The sequence below is a fragment of the Gopherus flavomarginatus genome, chromosome 9 (assembly GCF_025201925.1).
Source record: "Gopherus flavomarginatus isolate rGopFla2 chromosome 9, rGopFla2.mat.asm, whole genome shotgun sequence".
Lineage (NCBI taxonomy): Eukaryota > Metazoa > Chordata > Testudines > Testudinidae > Gopherus > Gopherus flavomarginatus.
In genome coordinates this window covers 80,460,254-80,478,228 of record NC_066625.1, presented here as the reverse complement: position 1 = coordinate 80,478,228, position 17,975 = coordinate 80,460,254, and the positions used below count along the sequence as shown (strand labels likewise).

The following is a 17,975-nucleotide window of genomic DNA, read 5'->3' as shown; positions in this document are numbered from 1 at the left end:
AGGAGGCAAAGGTGCCTGCTGCCTTAGTGCTGAAGAGTTGGGATGAGGTGGGAGGGAGGGAGGCTCCAACTTCGGGCCCTTCTGGAGACAGAGAAGAAGATGGATGTGCTAAAAGGAATGAGCTCAAGGATTGAAAAGCGCTCAAGCTACGACGCTGGCTGGACTGTGGTGAATGCATCTCTTCCTCGCTTTGCAGGCACTGAGAGCTCCTCCGGTGACATCTGGAAAGGACACAGGGGTGTTGTGTAATGAGCAGCTTGTAACAGCAGCCGTGTGAGTTATGCAGGAACAAATCACTCTCTTATCTCTTTCGCTGCTCTGGTCAATTTAGACAGCATCCACATTGCCGGTGCATGTGCTGTCCCCAATTCGGGAGAACAGCTGGGGACTGAAACAAACACTAATTAATTTTGCAAACCCAAATGAGGTTGTCTGGGCGCACATGGGATGCTGTGTCAATAGTACACCTTTAATATGCAAGGGCCGGGATTTTAATTAGGAGGTGAGGTAATCTTGAGGAAGGCAGTAATTATTTTTCAAACTGGCTACTCCAATCACCATAACTATTAAGTGTAATGTTTTATGGAAGCAGACAGCAATTAAAGGAGACAGTTACGAGCAAAGTCTGCAACTTGAGACCTCCCTTCCCTGAGCTATTCTGGCAGCCTGGACTTTCTTCAGAAGGTGGCTGGATGGCATTTATGTAAATAAATCGTCAGAGGCGGAAGCAGCTGACGTCGAGGTGGGCCTGGGTGAGTAATAGAAACTGTAATGCCATCAGGCAAAAGCTGCCTGAAACAATTCTTGTACAGGATCCACAACAGATGCTGATGAAAAACCCTGTTAGATTATCATGTCTGTCCCCTGTAAGGACAGATGCAGCCCCTTATGGCAGACCTGTTCACTATTAAACGGATACTTGATTGTAATAAAAAAGCAATAGCTTCAAGAAATAAAGCCCCAGCAGCCTTGTGCTGTAGGGAGTGATGCTGGTTGGGACCAATTGTTCCTGTGTGGCATTGCTAGAGGCATGGCCGGCTTTAGGAAGTGCAGGGCCCAATTCAAACAGTTTTGATGGGGCCCCGGCAGGGATGACTAAAAAAACAATAACAACAACAAAAAAACATGTAAAAAAACACGTGGGGCTTGTGCTCACCGGGCAGTGCTCCGAGTCTTCGGCGGCACTTCGGCGCTGGGTCCTTCACTTGCTCCAAGTCTTCAGCAGCACTGAAGGACCTGCTGCCAAAGTGCCGAAGTCCCAGAGCAAGCGAAGGTCCTGCCGCCAAAGTGCCGCCGTAGACTCGGAGCGAGCGAAGGACCCACTGCCGAAGTGCCGCTGAAGACCCAAAGCACCGCCAGATGAGTAAAAATTAAAAAGGCGCCTCTAGCCAGGGAAGGGATTCTCACTGGGCGCGGGGCCCTCTTGGCACGGGGCCTGATTTGGGGGAATTGGTGGAATAGGCCTAAAGCCGGCCCTGGTAGAGGGACTATCTTTCGTAGGCGACTTAAAACAGAGATCCTGAGCCCTGTGGTCACTGGAAGGTCCCATGGCACTGGTTTTTCCCCAAAAGCAGGCCAAATATAACTGCCCCAGTTAGAAGCTGACCAGGACACTGGGCTGATGTCAATTTCCAATTCAATTTCCAGTGCCCGGAGTATTCCTTTTCACCTTATCTCGTAAAATGTTGCATAGCACTGTTAGTGGTTTCAGGCACTTTACTGGTCTGCCAAAATCTCCCCGTACAGCATTACTGTGTGCTGTTCAGCTACTGGTATGTTCCACTCCAGAAGTGATTGTATCCCAGCCCTGGAGGAAGTGATCTCTGTGCAGTGCCTCTGTATTGTAAAGTAAGTCCTGTGAGCTTCCAGGATGGGAAACACTCTGTCATTCTCCTTCGTGAAACTGTAGCCTCCACTGAGGATGGTGGTGGTTCCTCCACCCTGCACATCAATAGGATTCACAAGTCTCCCTTACACTCATCTCCGCTTAGAGTCACTCTGCATAGAGCCTGCCTGTAATTTGTGTGGAAAAGTTCCGCACAGCCAGACAACACCGTGGGACTGCCAGCTGTTCGTTTCAATAACAGAGAGAGCTGATTTGCGGCTAAACAGCACGTCTGATCTCCATGCTGATGGGTCCTACAAAGGCCTGGGTTGGATTGCATGTATCCTTTCAGTTGAACAGAAAAATCCTGTATAGGAGAATGCCACTGGAGTGAATTAAAGGAACCCAGGTCAGCCAAAAAATCAGGTTATAGGAGCATCCGCTGCTGTTTTTCAGTGATGAAAGTCACAATAAATAAATAAATAAATGTAACCCCAGGCCTTTTTAAACCAACTTGTTCATAAAAGTGAGATAAAAAAATCAACACACTCTTCTGGAGAAGCTGGTCCCTGACTGGTAGAAACATTCTATAGGTGTGACCTATATACACCAGTCAGATCAGTGGGTCAAATTCTATTCTCAGTTACATTGGTATAAACCTGGAGTAAATCTATTGCATTACTCCAGATTGATGTTGGTGTAGCTGAGAACAGAATCTGGCCCAGTATCTGCCTAGCACGCTGTGGCTGCTATACATAATCAGAATGCACCTAAAATATAGGAACAATCATCTTTCCACCAGGCTAGCATCTGGGAGACCTATTCCGTCTGTCAATCTAGGTTCCTAATCTACCACCCTTAACTATGTAATAACTGAACGCCATATAAAACAATCAATCAAACTTGCATTAGTCATTGTAGAAAGGGACCAGATCCCCTTAACGCCTCTTTAACTTTGTCAGGAATTTGGATTCCAAAGCTGGATCAAGATCTGAATTTTACAGTTGGCCCTAATTGTATAACAAGCCAGATCAAACCCCCCCAGCTGTGCAGAATTTGGAATCCACAACCACATTCAAAGTGTGTGGCTTAGGCCCATCTCTAATGATCAGACATAAAATCAAGTTGAGGGGAGAGAAGCCATCACACAGCATTTCTTGCCTTGAAAGTAAACAGCTCGGCATTTACTGTATGCAACAGCTGTTACGTGCCATTCAGCCGCTCTCTCGTCATTCAGAATTCAGATCCTTCCTTACAACTCACTCCTTGTGGTCTAACTCCTCCTTTGAAGCTCACCTCAGTCCTTTGCAGTGACAACTGTACATTTCACAACATAAAGAGGAGAGCGAGGGAAAGTGACTCTCAAGAGAGCTATACGCCTGCTTGCCTTTCCCTTGCACTCCACGTGGGGAGACATGTCCCTCTGGGTGTATCCCTCTCCTATTACTTTCCATTGCCTATCCACTCCCGCGCCCCATCTGTTTCTTTTGTCATGTCTTGCCTTTAACTCCACCTTGTAAGCTGGGACCTCATCTGTAAAGCCCTAGCCTACAGGTGGGAGAGTGCAAACCCTAGGCCCCACTTCAATCCCACTTTAAGTCTTATTTTGAGAATGGCAGCGGTGCACAGACTTTGCGTAGGTGCAGCCCCTCTGAAGAGGGATTAATGTCACCATCATTATTATTAATTATTATTTGTGCCGCTGTAGTGCTGAGCAGCCCCAGCCCTGGGCCAGGCCCCCTTTGTGCTAGGTCTGTACAAAAGCAGAACACAAGGAGGGTCCCAGCCCCAGAGAGCTCACATGAATTATATTCATTATTCTGATGCTGGATCTAAAAGGAGACCCCTCCAGTAGGTTCGGGCTAATATTGATTTATCTACTTTTTAACAGAGGGTGTTAATAAAAAGCCAATAAAATTAGAAATGGTCCAGCACCTGGAGGCCACGGTGATGGGTATAGTGACAATGCCAGAATAGACAATGAAATGTGTCCATCAACCTTCTATAAAAATAGTTACACTCAAATCTCCACATACACAGCCAGTTACATCCCACCACTTTGCTCTTTTCACAAATGTACGTCTCTAACACAAGCTGCGTGGCAATGAGATTATAGGACTCCTAGGAGCCACTCACAGCTGACTTGTCAGGTGGCTTGCTTGCTTTCCAGCCTGCGAGAGATCTTTCAATTCCACATGCCCCTTGCCAGCTTGGCGTTTTTCAGAATCACTCAGAAGTGCTTGTGCATTCCAGGAACCTCATGGCCCCAGGGCTGCCCTGGAGTGCTGGCTGCAGGTGTGAGGAAAGATTGAGCCCCATGTTTCTAGGTGGGGCTATTCTTACTCCTAGGTAGAAATACCATTTCAGAACTGCGACAGTCTCCTTCCCTGTGCCCCTCAGGGCAAGATGTTCATGCTCCTTTGGCCTCCTGCCTCAGAACCCCATCCAAACCCTAGGGATGCGCAGCTTGTCATGTCTGACTGCATAAAGACGCCCCCTTTGCCTGCTCCGCAAATCATCTGGAATTCTCGATACCCTGCTCCACAGCACGGCCCTCAGGGTGCTCATTTAAAGCACACTCCTGGCCAGAGAAGTGATGTTTCGGCTGCCATCGCGGAGGACGACAATAACCAGTATTTTACATTTACAACAGTGCCTTTCCTTCCAAGTATCAGAGGGGCAGCTGTGTTAGTCTGGATCTGTAAAAAGTGACAAAGAGTCTTGTGGCACCTTATAGACTAACAGACGTATTGGAGCATGAGCTTTCGTGGGTGAATGAATACCCACTTTGTCAGACGCATGTAGGTATTCACATTTCCTTCCAAAGGATTCCAATGTGCTTTCTGCACGACCAGGTGAGATCTTGTTCCAGCCACCATTGAAATGAAGCCTTCTCTGGGTGGAAGACAGAAGCTGGTTAGCCGAGCACAGGGAGTGAGGAACTGTTATGTATCTGGTGGAACCGGAGGAGGAATTTATTTACCATTGCTGGAATATGCTTAAGACACAACTTTCTCTCTCCAAAGAGTGCTAATGGAATCTTTAGGAACTCCAAGCAAGATGTTCTACCCTCACAGCCAGTTCTGAACATTCCTCAGGAACGGTCACTGCATTCCTGTTATCCTGTGCAGACCCCAGCCTTGCAAGGGTTTAATAACAAACGCAGTCTCAGCCGTGCTCCTGGGCTAGCACAGCCTCAGCGCAGCGATCGTGGTCCCACTGGAAATTCACCCGCCAGCTGCTCTCCAGCTTCTTTCCTTCCGCAGTGCCTGTATCCAGCCCTGTGTCCCTGAGGGTGACCGGGAGTCAGGATTGCAATGATGCAGCATTAGTCATTCATTAGCTCTCAGTTTGCAGGCTTGTTCTCCCGCTGCTGGGCTGATAGGTACGAAAGCCAGAGCGGGAGGGCAGGTCAGTCTGTTGCCTTCATGGCTGCAGGGCTGATCCTCTTGGTGGGGTTGAGCGGACTCTGAGGCTGTAATTGAATTAGCTCTGTTCAGTACCAGCTGCCAGTTCTCCTCATTTCCTCTCATCTCTGCCATTCTCATTACAGATGTGACTAGTCTCGGGAAGAGCCAGCGATTCTGCCCTTCTGCTGCTTACTTCATTGGCTGCGGATCTTGGTCACGGAAGCCTTTAAGTAGCCCAGTGGCCTCTGTTGTAGCTCTGACCAGTCATGCCACCTGTGCCTGCCTAAAACTGGGAGGGGAGAAAAGACTGGCTCCCCAGGGCCCAGACTGGCAGCCCAGAGCCTCAGTGAATGGGAGGCCAATGTGGTACTTAGAATCAGCAGTCTATGCCCGGTCAATATATATCCATCTTCCCTTTGCAAGACTCCTGTGCACCAATGCTCTGGCCTTTTTGGGCACCTGTCCTAGCACTGGGCAGCGCATCAGTGCCATGGCCTTTCTGGGCACCCATCCTAGCACCGGGCAGTGCACGGCCTTACTGGGAACCCATCCTTGTACTGGGCAGTGCATGGCCTTACTGGTTTGACTGGTGCTGTCTGGTTGGGCACCCATGCTCACAGGAAGCATTGTCAGAAGGCTGAGAGAAGGATGTCCTTTTCTAGTGTCCCAGTGTGGTCCTCCTTGCCAACAGATCCCACCAGATTCCTTACACTGTCACTTTCTGTATCCTGAATAGTCACCAAGATCTGCTGGCAGGGAACTCGATCCCAGAGCAAGGGAGCATGCAAAGAAAGAGGCCCTGGGAACGCATCCCCAATTGCACCGAGAGACGCCACCTAGGGACTGCCCGAAGCACTGATGAGCCTGGCACTTCCAAGGCCCCAGGGTTTTAGGGTGTTCACGCTTTGTGGCTCCGCCATCCCGTCGTTCACTTAGGATCGCCAGCCCCTCTTCTCTTGCAGCTGCACCGTGCAGGCCGAGTGCAGCTCCTCTTGCCAGCCTTGCATCTGGTTTATTTCCGGAGACACGGGAGAGCACAATATCCATCAGCTCCCTGTCAAGCCCTGACAGGCCTCCGTTTGGCTTGCTTTGTGTGACAGAGGCCTCCAGCCCAGCCTAATGTGTTGCTGCTGCAAAGAGCCGTTCTGCAGGGCCAGGCCAACCAGCTGCAGCATCAGTAGGTGAGATCTATTACCAGGCCCATGCAGCGACTCCTACGCTCTGCTCTCCTCCCAGCAGGAGACACCACCAAGCCCTTGCCAATATGTCACGCAGCATCTCCTGTGGGGAATTTCTGGCACAGGGACGTGTGACAATCATAGGATTAGCAGCCTGTTGATTTAAAGGGCTTATTACAGGAGCTTAATTTTATTTTGACAGATGAAAGTAAGTCAATTACAGCTGGAAATAGCTCAAGGTTTGGGTTCTATTTTGCGCCTCCTATGTCCTGTGGGATCCTTCCCCCCCTTCCTTGGATAGTGACTCTCCTGCCTGAGAGTCCTCTGAGCCCAAGGAAACTATCGCCCTGCCAAGCGAAAGCAGGAATTCGTTTTGATCCCAATTGGTGGTTCATCCAGACAGCAGGATCCCCCTCTCCCTGTTGTCGGGTCAAAGGGCCCCATGGAGGCTGCTGTCTGCTCAGGCGGCAGTGCTGAGGCACACCCCTGTGCAAACATGCCATCAATAGTCCTTTGGGTGTGTTTCTGCTGAAAACCAGCCCCTGCTCCCCTCATACACATGTTGGCCCTCAGGTGTGTTCCCAGGAGCTGCCCTGAGTGTACACTTGGTGCTGACTGTTCTGCGCCCCCAGGCTGGAATAAGGCTCTACGAAGCGCAGATCAATGAATCAAACGTATGGAAACAGACACCACCACTCTGGCAGGAAAAACAATGCTCGTGGGAGAGGCAAAGCCACAAAGCGGCGGTGGGAGGGGAGTGCACGTGCAGACAGGTGTGTGCTCAAATTCACATCCCAGGAGAGGGAGGTACAGGGGAAAAAGCATCTGGAAGGAAGGGGCTGCTGCTGACTCCCTTTCAGAGAACAAAGCTTGGATCACCTCTAATAGTCCACACTGACGGATCATGGTCCAGCTAACCAGTACCCTGTGGATTCTGCTTTTCTCCCTCTTTGGTTTACATGGAAGCCTCACTCCTGCATTAATAAAGCCCTTTGTCTTGGTGCCTAAACTGCTGCTCATCTGACCTGAACTACACATACATGTCATGGCTAACTCCCACTCACCTGAGGCTCCACTGACACAGTGGGCGACAACTTCTCCTCTATTCCATTCCATCATTAATCTAATCTATTCACCTGGCCCATGGCACTACATCATGAGAGCACCTTGTACAAACGACACGACTGACCACCTCAGCCTTCTCTTTGGATCTCTCTGCCAGAGTAGTAGGGCCAACACCAAGTCCACACAACAGTGCTGCTCTTCATAGCCGAGCCCACGTCCGACCACCCCATCCCAGCCTGCAGGACAATTACCAATTCCTCAGCGTTGCCACCACCTGATGAGGTTGCATCTCCATGCAGTGTTGCAATGGTAGATGAGGACAGTCCTTAGCTGTTACGCGAGCTCCCTCTGGCTCAGTGAAGAAGAAAGCCTGTTCTAGGGAAGTTCTTGTTTATCTCCGGAGAGCCTGTGATCTCAGGAGGCTTTAGTAGGAATGCTCAGACCTTCGACTTCAGTTTTGGATCTGATGCCATTAAAACAGGGAACAGAAGAACTTCATCACATCCTCACCACTACTAAGCCTGCAACGTTTCCAGGGGACGGGGGATGTATTAGGGAGAGCCAGAAATAAAAAGGGAGAAGGAGTCTGTATTGTTAACACTGGGGAGAAGAACCAGATTGACAGCCTGCGAGTCCCTCTAGTCACAGAGAAGGTAGACCAGAAGTTCCCCTCACATTGCTTCCCCTAGACTTAACCTCCTGAGGCGTAAAAGGAAATTAAAGCCCATTCAATCCTTGGCCTCTCACTTGAGACTGGCAATGAAGTTGCTACTCACAGTGATGGATTTTATGAGGTGAATGCATATCCACCAAGAAGGGGGCTGAAACCACCAAAGTAATTTCACACGAGCTACTCTGGAATAGCTATCAGATTGTAGCAACTTTCCTTCACTCCTGATCCAGGCTAGATTGGAATCAATAAAAGGCTCTGTAGCCCATTCCCAATCTCCTGATCCAACTAGCTCTGTGAGGACCATGCCTGTGACCGAGACAGAAGAATGAGAAAGGAGCAAGAAGATTAATCATTAGCTAAGCTGACCACAGCACGAATTCCTCACAGGGAAACAACAAATACGCCAGTCAAACTGCAGGTCTGAAAGTTACGCTGATCAGAAATTCAGGCTTAGAGTCAACAAAGCATTCACAGTCTGAGGGACCAGGGACACGGGTGTAAGGTTTGCTATCACCCCAAATCCCAGGGTTATAAACAAACACTTCCTCCGATGGGACCAGAGCTGGGAGCCTCAACTTGTAAATGATCTAAAGCAAGGGTTCTCCAGTTCTGGTCTATGGACCATCCATTGCACACCGAGCCCTTCCTGGTGGTCTGCAAAATGAAACACAGAGATTTGTAGTGGGTTTGGCTCAAGCCAGCTCCAGCACAAAGCACCCTCACTCGAGAGGTTCATGAGATACCAGCTACTAAAAAATATCAGGAACGCACTGCTTTGTTGGGCCTGCAGCACGTGTCCAATTGTCAAAAACTGGTAATAGATCAGCCGAAAAAAGGCACAGCTCCCCATAACCCATCCTTGTCATTGAGAAGTGACAGTGTCTCGGCCAGCAAGAGGGATGGGAAACCAGGCAGGAGTTCTCACCCTCGGACGGCGTGCAGCAGGCGCAGCGAGGGGTAGGCGGTGCGGACATTGATGCGGTGCTTGAGGATGAGCTCGTTGACCCACTCCACGCGCTCCTTGCCCCCTTTGGCCATGAATGCGGGGATCCAGAGGATGCTGCCATTGAGGCTGTGGAGGTGCTGCAGCAGCTTCTCCCGCCAGGTCTCGTTCACCAGGTCCTCGAAGGCACGCTGGATGACAGAGGGATTCATAGTCACAAGGTCTGTCTTCATCCCCACGTCCCAGGCATATTCCTGAACAGGGGCCAGATTACATCTGCAACACAAGAGAGAGCGTCACGGTGTGCTTCAGGGAAGGGGAAGGACAAACATTAGTCACCTGATTGCCAGTCCTGGGATTGCACAGGTACAGCCCAGACAGCGTCAGGGCAAGCTTCCTCGCAACTCCCCGTGGCAGCGTGCTGTGATCCTGCCCTGGAAAGATGAGAGCGGAGCTCATTCTCCAGGGCTGTCAGTCTTTGCCCTCTCTACGCAGAGACCACCACCAAACGGGCCAAACAGTGCCTCAGGAGAGTGGTGCCTGGTGACGAGGCAGTCTGGGGCGGTGGTTGAGCACAGTTCTAGGGACCAGGAATGCCTCACTTTGACTCCTGCCTCTGCCACTGACTTCCTGTGTGACCCGGGGCAAATCCTCTAGACAGTGACCTCTGACTGAATATAGGGATGGCAACACCAGGGGGATGTTATGAGGATTGGTTAATGTTTTATAAAGAGCAGGGGAGCATTATTGTGATGACGGCACCTGCCTAATGGTGGAGTCTGCGATCGACACGAAATGCCTTTCAGTCACTACAACCCCAGGTCAGATTCATGGCAGATACTCTGAGGAAAGACCTTCTGCATCCCGTTACCAGTTCCCTAGAACATGACCTATCAAGAGCCTGCTAGGAACATCAGTGACTAACGGATGACCCTGGGTATCTGGCTCTGTTGCTAATGTGGCTTCAGAGCACACAGTATTGGAATGTTATAGTAGCCATTCAGGTCAAGGCAACGGTTTTAATACAGAAAAACGGCTATGGGCAGAGCAAACTCAGAAAGCGTGTGGGTATCAGGCAAGAATGTGGGGAATGCGTGTGCCTGTGCATGTATGCATCTGTGTGCACAGGTCTATGTATGCATGCATGTTTGCACAGCTGGTGAATAGCTACATCTCTGCATATACAGGCCTAGATAGGCTTCTGAAAGTGCTAACGTGTGTGTGTGTCTGTGTGTGTGTGTGTGTCTGTCAGTTTGCATGTGTGTCTCTGTGTGGATGTTCATAAATGTCCCAGGGCATGAATTTTTGGTGCACGTGTGTGCTTGTACCTACATGTATCTGTTCATGTGCGCAGCCAACAAACACATGGTAACAAAATACCTATGGTAACTGCTACGACAAATTTGAAGTGATTTTTCCAGAGCAGGGAAACCCGCTCTGCAATAGAGGTCTTGTGTGTCTCATTGCATCAGTATCACAACATCCAATTCCGAATGTCAAGTGGTGTGAGGGGCGCAGAGTCCACTGTTACCTCTGAGGATGGTACGTGCACGAGGAGAAACGGGAGACTCACAAAGCCAGCAGCTCACAGGAGCAGCACCCACCACTGGGAGGAGAGAACAGCTGGTTGTGTAGCCCCAGGAAAGCCGCAGTGGCTGAGGAGCAGAGTGGGCCAAGGCTGGCTCATTCCAGTGGGCCGTCCTGCTGGAGCTGAACCTGACCAAAAACAGACAGGGCACCAGGGGGCCATGCATGCTTGTGTGTGCACTGAGACACCCATCTCTCGTGACTCGGCAAGGCACTCCAAGGAACATACAGCACCGGAGCATGCAGAGAGCTGCTCTAATTGGAAGGGCCAGTGATATCCTGTGAGAGTGTTTCCATCTTGCCTGGAATGACAGTGTGACACCTGAGGTCTTTAGTTCTAGCCTGGCTGGAGTAATATTATCCCAAGTCCCCTCTTCCCAGCCTGGCGACTGTGCTAAACAGCAGACCCCATGGCACCAGCAATGATAGGGATACCAACAGGAGGTGGAGGCCTGGGAGATCAGTGATTGTGGGCTCCAGAGGGCCAGGCTGCTTAGGGGCTGTGACCTTGAGAAACCTTTGTGCAATGTAAGAATGGACGCACACACACATGCACGCGCACAAAAGGAATTCACTCCTCCTGCTCTGGAAACTCCTCGCACTTACTCTGTCTGTGATTCCAGCCCACATGCGAGGGCAAGGAAAGCCATGAGGCACTGAGACTGAGGGCTGCATTTGCCTCAAGCTGGGACAAGATCACCCACTTTCCCTGTTGCTCCTGACTGTGGAATCCAAGTCACTTATTTCTGTCATTTTGAGTGCTGGACAGATGACTCTACTGACACATTACTATGCACCAGAGGCTGGTGCTGGCAGAATGAAGTGTGTGAGCAGCTGATGTGGCCTCTCAGGACCCTGAAAGGTTGCTATGCTTCTGGCAATATGCTGAAAACCCCAGATCAACCCCCGTGCTGCCTATCACATGCAGAGAAGGAGAAAGACCTGGATGCATTGATTGATCACAGGATGACTATGAGCCGTCACTGTGATGCGGCCATGAAAAAGGCTAATGCAGTCCTAGGATGTGTAGGCGAGGTATTTCCAGTAGAGACAGGGAAGCGTTAGTACCATCATCCAAGGCACTGGTGAGACCTCATCTGGAGTACTGTGTGCAGTGTCTATGTTGAATTCAAAGAAAGATGAATTCAAACTGGAACAGGTGCAGAGAAGGGCTATTAGGATGATCTGAGGAATTGGAAACCTACCTTCTGATAGGAGACTCAACGAGCTTGGCTTGTTTAGCCTAACAAAAAGAAGGCTGAGGGGAGATATGATTGCTCTCTATAAATACATCAGAGGGATAAATACATGGGAAGGAGAGGAGTTATTTAAGTTAAGTGCCAATGTGGACACAAGAAAACACATATAAACAGGCCATCACTAAGTTTAGGCTTGAAATTAGGTGAAGGTTTGTAATCATCAGAGGAGAGAAGTTCTGGAACAGCCTTCCAAGGGGAGCAGTGGGGGTGAAAAACCTAACTGGCTTCAAGACTGAGCTTGATAAATTCATGGAGAGGCTGGAATGATGGGACTGCCTACAATGGCATGTGGCCCATCAGCAACTACCAGTAGCAAAAATCCCAATAGCTGGAGACTGGACACTAGATGGGGAAGGATCTGAGTTACTACAGAGAATTCTTTCCCAGGTATCTGCCTCGTGGGTCTTACTCATGTGGTTTCCAGATTTGGGGATGAGAAGGAATTTTCCTGTGGGTCAGATTGGCAGAAACCTTGGGTTTTTGTTGCCTTCCTCTGCAGCATGGGGCACAGGTCACCTGCAGTTTACACTAGTGTAAGTGGTGAATTCTCTGAGGACTTCAGTATCTCAGCAAGAAGTTAGGGTCTACAGGAGGGGGTGAGCGAGGGTCTGTGGCCTGCAGTGTGCAGGAGGTCAGACAAGATGATCACAGTGGTCCTTTCTGATCTTGAAGTCTATCAGTCTAAGTGACTTACTCAAGAATATGCACAGTGAGAAATAGGCGACAAGGTTCCTGATTCCTAGGTCCTTGCTCTAATCATTAGGACAAGCTGCCTTAATGGCTAATAAACTCAAAGGAAATATAGGAACTGAAAGCCAAAGACATGGCAATCTGTGTGCTCAGGAACACAGGCCCCAGTTATTCCTGCTGGAGCCTAGTCTGCACTAGAAAAGGCTGGCTGGCATGGCTATGCAGGTTTAGTTGTACCGGCAAACCCTCCTGGTGTATACTCAGTTTGTACCAGCAAAGAGTGCTTTTGCCAGTATAGCTTATTCTTGTTCCCTGAGCAAAATAAGTTACACGGCAAAAGCATTTTTATGTAACTGTGTCTGCACTAGGACTTTAGTCATAGAAATGTTGCAAAAAAATCAGCCCATCAGTCGACCTTACTATACTCCAGGGGTCGGCAACCTTTGGCATGCGGCTCGCTGGGGTAAGTTTGTTTACCTGCCGTGTCCACAGGTTCGGCCGATCGCAGCTCCCACTGGCTGCAGTTCGCCACTCTGGGCCAATGGGGGCGGCAGGAAGCGGCGCGGGCTGAGGGATGTGCTGGCCGCTGCCTCCTGCCTCCCACCTCCCCCATTGGCTTGGGACGGCGAACTGCGGCCAGTGGGAGCTGTGATCGGCCGAACCTGCAGACGCAGCAGGTAAACAAACCGGCCCGGTTCTCCAGGGTGCTTACCCTGGTGAGCCATGTGCCAAAGGTTGCCGACCCCTGCTATACTCATTCCTAGTGTAGACCTTGCCTAGGACCATTCTTACTGTCACTGCCATAAGACCACTGGCCTAACCCTTGCGGTGACCACAACAGCCTTTGTTTTCTAGGCTGGCTTTTGTTCCATTTCAAGTTGCAAAGCAAACTCTCCGGAGAACGTTCCCCAAAGATCAGAGAGAGGCCCTGGGTTCCACTCTGACACACAGGACGGTTGGGTTGGCTGTGTTCGTCCAGAGGGCAGAGGTGGCATTATCTTCATTCCCATGTCACATGCAGGACTGCCTTTATAAGCCACTGATAGATTGGGCTGTCTCCATAATAGACTTGCCAGGAAGCAAATGTCTGCACAGACATAAATCACCAGCAGACATGCAGAGCTCTCAGCTAACACATCTGCATGGGCTTGAGGGATAAAGAGGCAGGCTCTTTTCCTTCTCTCTCTTTGCTACTGGAAAGTACAATTTTGACAATTTAGTGTGTGTGTGCGTGCATGTGTGTGAGAGGTGAGGGTATGGTACATGTTTGGCTTGTGTAGGGATTGTATGTGTTTCTGGAGGGGCAGAGGGAGTGGTACATCTGTGTGTGCATGGTGGCTTGTGTACGTGTGAGTGTGTTTATGCGTAAGAACAGAGGGTGTATTCAGGTGGAGGTGGTGCACGTGAGGGAGGATTGAGTTGGGGTGTCTGTGGAGTGTGTGTAGGTGTCAGTGGGAGAAGGTAGAGGGTGTTTGTGTAGGAATGATGTATGTGTCTGTAGGGGTGTGTAGGATAGGGTTTGCTTGCATCTGGGGGGTTTGGCTGGGGTTCGTGTCATCAGTGTTGGTGTACTTCTCTGCCACGGTGTGGGAGCAGGGTGTGTTCTAGAAAGGGACTGGTGTATATGAGAAGATGTGTGTGTTTGTAGGGTGGGCGGGGCAGTGTGTGTCAGGGTGTGAGTGGCGGGTGTGTGAGAAGAACGTGTGTGTCTGTGGGGGTATGGGAGGGTGATGGTGGAGGTGTTCATGACTTGAGGGGTGTTTGTGCGGATGGAGTGCATGTCTGACAGTGTGTGGTTGTGGAGTGTGTCAGGTTGTGGCGGGCAGGCTTGTGATGTGCAAGGCTCACTTCTGAGGCACTCAGGGTACATCACAGCCCTGGCTCCTTTGCTGACTGTTTCCATCTCTTTGAATTCATATTAAACACTCCCCTGTTGGGTTTTGTTCAGTGCCCATCCTTCCCGCCCTGACAAGGGGGCTCTCTGTACTATTTAGTGCACACCGTGGGAAGGGGGAGCGTGGGCAGAGGCAGAGAGGCTGGGATATGCAGCACTCTGTCAGTCCCCCAGTGACAGGAAAGGTTCTGGCCCAGTCGCCTGGCTTGGAGCCTGGGGGTCCCATCCCTGGATCCCCGTGTGTTTTGTGGGAGTGAGTAGGAGCCCTGCTGTAGGGGAGGCATGGCCTCTCTGACCCCTCACTACCTGATCACGAAGCTGTGAGCATCGATCTCTCTCCCGCAGCCACTGTTCAGCAGGATCCCCGAGTTGCCCACGATGCCGCAGGTCCGGAAGTTCTTGCCCTTCAGGGGCGACGTCCTTGGCAGCAGCTCATAGAGATTCTGGGACACGTTCATGGTGCTGTCCCTGTCAAAGATGTAGTGGATGACGTCCCCGGGCTTCAGGGTCCCCTTCAGCACCGAGATGTCCTTCTCTGCATCCAGGAACTTCAAGATCTGTTTCCTTCGGGAAGGAAATAAAACAGATAAAGGGAAAGCTTGTGACACGGCCTATGACTGCAAAGCACCCTCGTCCGGCTTGTCTATGCTCCACAGCCTGGCTGCAGAGAGACTGACAACCTTCAGGAGCCACTCAGACTTTAGCATTCCACTTGCTACCCCATGTGTGCTATAAAATGGCACCCCACCTTGATATATGCATCTCCCATGCCCCCTTTTCCACCGGAGCAGGTCCTTAACAAGCCCATCACTGCCGCTCTGCTCTCCGCCAGCAGGGGGCACTGCATTTACTCACAAGGTGGCAGATTTCCTTCCCCCCAGGAGAATCTGCAGCGCACTCTGGCCTCTGCTTGTCTCCAGGAGTGGAGGCTCGAGCATGTGTCGCTCTGTTAACGCGAAGCCACCCAGCTGAGCTGGGAATTCATTTCCAAGCGATCGCTTACAGATATGAAGGCTAGCCCAGCAGGAGATAAACGTTTTAGTTCTTTCTTGACTCCTTTAGATGATATACTGAGGCAATTTGCCAGCTTGCACTGGAGAGGACCAAATCTGTCTCTTGTCCTATAGGTAATTACCAGTACCTGATCTTCAAAGAGAGTGTCTGGTTGTGTCTCCATCTGAATGAAGCTGGTTTAATGTGCTTAATGCTTTCATTACTTCTGTCAACAACAGCTGGAGATGAAGAGCCATTTATTACTACTTCGGCTCTAGAGAAAAGAGAGACAGAGAGAGGAGAGACATGATCTGTTAGCTTCCCAATGGCATCTCTAATCACGCTGAGGTGGCTGGGATTCAACTTCTTTAGAAAAGCAAAATTGCAGTTATTACCAGAGCAGGGAAGGAAAGCCTATTTATTCTCTACTACTGCACACACACACACAAACTCAGACACAAATACACACAGATTTACAGATAGACACACAAACACACGCATACACAGACAGACTGATACACAGACTCAACAGGCAGACACACAGATATACAGACACTCACACAAACAAAAAACAAACAGAGATTCTCACGGAGACTTAGACACGGGGACAGATTCACACGCAGAGATTCTATACACAGACAGCAAACACAGTCCTGCTCACAGATGATGACACAAACAGATACCCCCCCACCACACATGTGCCCTTCTCACAAATGACAAATCAGATCCACCTGTTGTGGTGGGGTTAAATCAGAAAAATCTGCTCTTTACTTCACCCCAGCAAGAGAAATGAATTTAGCTGAGATGCTGGGGCACTGGTACTACCAGCAAATGCTCCATTACGAACAGCAGGGATCTTTGATAACTTTTCTTCCCTTCTGAGAAGAACAATGAGATTTCATGGCATCCACTCTGTGCTAGGGCACCAGACCCTGGCGAATGACTGGTCAGGAGGGCCAGAGAGAAGTCAAGTACCCAGGTGTTGCAGCTCTGGAGATGATTGTTGTGAGACCCCAAACTTAATCACTGAATCAGCAAAACAATCGAGGCCCCAACATTTCAATTCAATTTGCATCAAATGGCATAAATGATGGGAACCACTGCATGCTTTATGTCTGCGCGCCTCCCTCCAAAAAGAATAACCGAGAGTCTCATCAGGAAGCAGGGCATGTGTGTGCAGCCCAGAAAAACCCTTCACACTCCAGAGTACCCTGAAAAATTCACAGCCAGAGTGTTTGCTGCCAGCTAAGCAGAATGTCCCTCCTCATTGCAAGAGGCCACGCTCAGCCGGGAGAGAGTTGGCAAATGAAGAGATCTACACCCAGCAGGTAAACACCCCAGAGAGAGAGGAATTACTCCTAGAAAGCCCCCCAGGAGACATGGGGTGAGAGTTGAAACGGATGCTTTTGAATGTACCAGGTAAAACTGTCCTGACAGTGAGCTACAGTAGCTGGGGGCATCGTGACATAAGGCTGTGTCCCTTCACAATGATGCAATGTGGGGTGCAACAGTGCAGTATTGAGTCCATTCCTCCCGGAACACTGGCTGCCTTATGTAGGCCACCTTGGCAATTTTCCCCCAGTTGGGAGGAGGGACAGCTCAGTGGTTTAAGCATTAGTCTGCTAAATCCAAGCTTGTGAGTTCAATCCTTAAAGGGGCCACTTAGGGAGCTGCAGCAAAATCACTAGCTAGTCCTGCTAGTGAAGGCAGGGTGTTGGACTAGACTAGATGACCTTTCAGGGTCCCTTCCAGCTCTATGAGATAGGTATATCTCCATATATTATTTACTTATTAAGCGGCTTGTTTGCTTCAGATACACATGGGGAATGATTGACAGGAGATCTCAGGCACATGTGAGGATATTTTGGGACTCCTGCTACTTAATATTTAGAGAGGCAAGCTGAATATATTTCTAGATGCTAGTTATCACTGTGTGTGTATATACAAACTAGCAAAGTATGATCTGCAGAGACTGCCAATAAGGCTAGCTTCCAATCTTGCACTTCACCACAAAATCTGATCTCCTGCAAGGCAAATTTAGAAAATGCAAAAAAATGCCAAAGTTAATTGGGCGGAGAAAACCTTCCTAGCAATAACTGTGATGTTTTTGTGCTTGATGCTTTTTGTATTTTGATGAAGTGTGTGGCATCACCGTGTCACAATGCAGTGCAATGACACAGTGTCATCGAGTGTTGTCACTAAGCTACCCAATGATAGCATATAACAATGTTGTGATGATATGGGATGATCTTGCAAATGACCTAGAAGGATGTCCCAATACCACTGAATGCCTGTAGTGCCACAGAATGACTTTGTGATGAAGTGAGGTCTCCGTGTCACTGAGTGGCATTATGATGCAACAGAATGACAGTCTGATGTCATAGAAAGAAATCCTTTTTGTAATACCATGGTGGAAAATTGCAAAGGTGGCAACTTCCCCAACTCTCTTCCATATTCT

At 49.7% G+C, this 17,975-nt stretch overlaps 1 protein-coding gene across 1 annotated transcript in view; it reads right to left on the bottom strand.

Moving 5' to 3' along the window:
* ST8SIA2 (ST8 alpha-N-acetyl-neuraminide alpha-2,8-sialyltransferase 2) overlaps window positions 1–17,975 on the bottom strand; it is a 39,821-nt gene that overhangs the window by 5,580 nt on the left and 16,266 nt on the right. Inside the window, exons 3-5 of the mRNA XM_050967414.1 lie at window positions 15,666–15,791; window positions 14,831–15,088; window positions 9,077–9,370 (exon numbers count right to left, since the gene is read on the bottom strand). Coding sequence (XP_050823371.1) covers window positions 9,077–9,370; window positions 14,831–15,088; window positions 15,666–15,791 — 678 coding nt within the window. The remainder of the gene's footprint in view (window positions 1–9,076; window positions 9,371–14,830; window positions 15,089–15,665; window positions 15,792–17,975) is intronic.